At 42.7% G+C, this 3,596-nt stretch overlaps 1 protein-coding gene across 1 annotated transcript; it reads left to right on the forward strand.

Moving 5' to 3' along the window:
- The first annotated feature begins 1,371 nt into the window (after positions 1 to 1,371).
- On the forward strand, positions 1,372 to 3,370 carry LOC146393903 (uncharacterized). Its single transcript, XM_084924706.1, has one exon. The coding sequence runs from the start codon at positions 1,667 to 1,669 to the stop codon at positions 3,287 to 3,289; it is 1,623 nt and encodes a 540-aa protein (XP_084780832.1). The 5' UTR covers positions 1,372 to 1,666; the 3' UTR covers positions 3,290 to 3,370.
- The last annotated feature ends 226 nt before the right edge of the window (positions 3,371 to 3,596 follow it).

A 3,596-nucleotide genomic window follows, 5' to 3' on the forward strand; every position in this document is an offset into this window, starting at 1 on the left:
TGTAGAAAGTAGTGAAAATAAAGAAAAAACATTAAATGAGAAGGCGTGTCCAAACTATTGACTAGCATTGTATACATAAACATATACAAAGTTTATCTGTCATGTCTCAAATGACCCATAGTCTCTGTTTGTTTCATGTTGGTTTAAATGTCTTATATTATGTATTATATATATCTGTTCAAATGTTTTAGTTAAATGAAAGTTAAGACAGTCATCCAACGAAAAAGGAAGCGAGTCAGCAGGTCAACAATGGTGCCGCAACCTTCATCTAAAAGAGTAAAATTGCCAACAGATGTTTAATAGTGAACACACAGCACATTTCAAACAATCAAAGAGGTCCTGAGACTGTACTGCTTTTACAAAAGAAACATCAAAGAACCGTTCAGCAGCTGATGTGGCAGAACTCAGGGGGAAGGTGGGGAATAAATTACATCAGTATTCAAAGATGCGACTAGTGAAGGCAGCTCTCTGCTAATAGATGGTGCTTCTGTCTACCATACATGTCTCAATGTAATAGCAAGTAATACCTTGTTTGATACCACTAACTAGTGTGACATGGCATTTTAATTTATGTTTGGCTACTCACAAATGTAAACAGTCACAATCTATGTCAGAGAAGTTTGGAAATAATTGCTTTAAAGATTGTTTCTAAAACACATTGAGATGCAGGTTCCCAGATAATATTATATATGTACAGCAAAACTGAGAAAACACTGTTACTGTTGTCTCTACTTGTGAGTTGGTGCTCCAGTGAGATCATGCCAGCATGCATCTGCCTGACTAAAAAGCTCTTGAACATGATACCTAATCTTTGTGACATCTACATATAAATCAGACCTCAGTTCCTGACCTCTCTCTGCAGAGGCAAGAAAGGTTTTTATTGTCCTTACCTGGTCCTTTAGCACCCTGAAGCAGTCAGAACAGAGGGTTCTCAGAGAATATCAAACTGTGTTATAGTTTATTTACTGTCTGCCAAGTTATGTCGACAATAAGCTACTCTTTAATGTCTATGACGTGTTTTTAGTACAAATGTTGACCTTTATTTGTCAAAATATTGTGTCACTTTTGCTGATGTGCACATGTAAGTGCACACTGGAGGTGCACTTTGACACCATAAAGGCAGTAATCTAACCCCTGCATGTCGGGATCCTTTTGTTATATGAGACTACACATTGTCCATTAAGGTTGATGTCGGTGTGAATGTCTGTGTTTAAGCAGTTAAGTGAGAATTAGTGTTTACACAGATGGTCCATTTAGTTTGCAACAGAAGGAGTAGGGTAGCATGGCTTTTACCATGAAACAATAATGGCAAATGACAAATTAATGATGCACAGTTTGTGATTTAATTGTTTTTTTAACTCCTCCCCCTTTGTGAGTGTGGACGCTTCATCTCTTTGCTCGCTTCTTTTATTGATTTTTATTGATTTTTATGCTGATTTTTTCCCTTTTTTCCATATGAGCTTACCTGCGATAGCTTCTGGACACTTATAGATCATTAGGACTAAAGTGTTCTTAACAGAAACGGCAACATTTTTATAGTCACCTTATCCTCAGCGCTCCGTGTGTCTGTGGCCTAGACACAGCTGAAGCCTGATTACAGCGTCTGGGCACCGAGCAGCCTCAATAGCCTGGAAAGGTGCTAACCGCTAGGCTAACTAGCAACAAGATGCCTTCCCTCTCCACAGATGACTACCACAGCCTCCTGCAGAAGATTGCAGTACTGGAGACAAAAATTCATCGCTTAGAAGTAAACGTGGAGGTAAATGGACTGTGTGGAAATGAAACAACCTTGCCTTTGATTCAAAACAATGGCGATGAGCAAGCTAGTACACAGCTAAGGAGCACAGATAACATGACCAAGAAAGTAGACTTTGTGCACTATTATGAATCCTCAAGCGATAATCCCCCCTTGGACTGTCTTGGTGCAAAACCAAGACATAAATCATGTCTCCTAGAAGAGGGAGGACGTATCACAGGCAGGGCACAGCGAGCTGAAATCTCTGAAACCGACTGGCCTTCACTTCCTACGAGACAGAGAAGCTCTTCTACCCCTGTATACGAGAGGAAACAGGACTGGACAACCGTGAATAGGAAGGTTAACAACAAACCTCCAAAACAACTGAATGTGAAACTGCACAACAGATTTGCTCCACTATCAAAGGACCCTGGATCTATATCGGACAACCATCCATCTAAAAGTAGCAAAGTAAGGTCTGAAAATCTGTTGAAAAGTAAAAGGCCACAGGGAAAGCTAAAGGCTAGGCCTGAAACTCTGATTGTGGGTGACTCTGCCGTAAAGGATGTACAAAGGATGTGCGGTAAGAACACTAAAGTCCTCTGCTTTCCTAACGATATGGTCAACAACCTGAAGGAGAGAATTCTTCAAATTGCAGATGAATATCCAACTGTGACAAACATTGTTCTGCATACAGGGTCAAACGATGTGTCCAAACAACAGTCGGAGGTTCTGAAACGGGACTTTACTGGATTATTAAATACTGTAAACTCTCTGAATGCAGCTGTATTCATCAGTGGACCTGTACCGCCGGTCAGAGGAGGAGACGAGAGATTCAGCAGGTTGTTTACACTGAATAAATGGCTTGTATCAGCATGTGCTGACCACTCAGTGCATTTTATCAACAACTTTAATATTTTTTGGGAACGCAGGCATCTGTTTGAAGCAAATGGATTTAATTTTAACAAGTCAGGGGTGAAACTGTTCACCTCCAACTTGTTTTATTCCATACGCCATCCATCTGTGCTTGGTGCCAAGGCTGAGATAAACGAGGAGTTATCTCATAAAGAGGAACAAACAGTACTCCAAGAACAGACAAAGCCCAGCAGAAACCTTGAGGAGGAGCTCCATCTGCCCCCACCCGGGAAAAGCCTCAGAAAGGAGAGACATCTGAGGCAAGAAGAGGGGTCCCTATTTGCCTCTAACTCTCTCAACAACACCAACGACCAGGACCAGGACCAGGGACCACGATCTTCCCCAGTCCCCCAAACCCCTGACAGGCCATCACCCCCATCACCCTCCTCCCCCTCCCTTTCTCCCTCCTCCCCACACCTGAAATTCACTGAGGAGATGATGGAGCGGGTCAATGCTGGGCTCAGATCTACCCCCCGGCCCAATCCCTTTTTGTCCCCCATAAACCCCCCACCAGAGCAGCCAAAGGTTCGCCATCGAGCCCCACCCTCAACAGAGCAATCGAGGTCACATTGCCCAGCCTCGCCCCCCTTAGTTCCTCCTTACCACCTTCATGCTCTGTCTCCGCAGTCTGATGTGTGATGTGTGGAGGGTCCGGGCTGCGAGGATTATGGCAGTGGTGACTTTTCCCAGAAGAAGCTGGGACCCTGTTTACTAGAAGGTTTTAAAATCTCTGTACTTTTAGGTGACAGAAGGAGACATGTAGCCTGGTCAAAACACAGAGAGCTGCACTCTAAAAGATCTTTAAACATAGTAAACATACCTTGTGTGCCACAGACTGCTCCCAGACACGAGGGGACAAGTAATACCTCTAAAACACTTAAGTTGGCTTTATTAAACGTTAGATCCTTAGCTGGGAAAACATTTTTAATTAATGATTTAATCACTG

This window comes from Perissodus microlepis, chromosome 1, assembly GCF_051167445.1.
Source record: "Perissodus microlepis isolate ML-2025 ecotype Zambia chromosome 1, ASM5116744v1, whole genome shotgun sequence".
NCBI lineage: Eukaryota > Metazoa > Chordata > Actinopteri > Cichliformes > Cichlidae > Perissodus > Perissodus microlepis.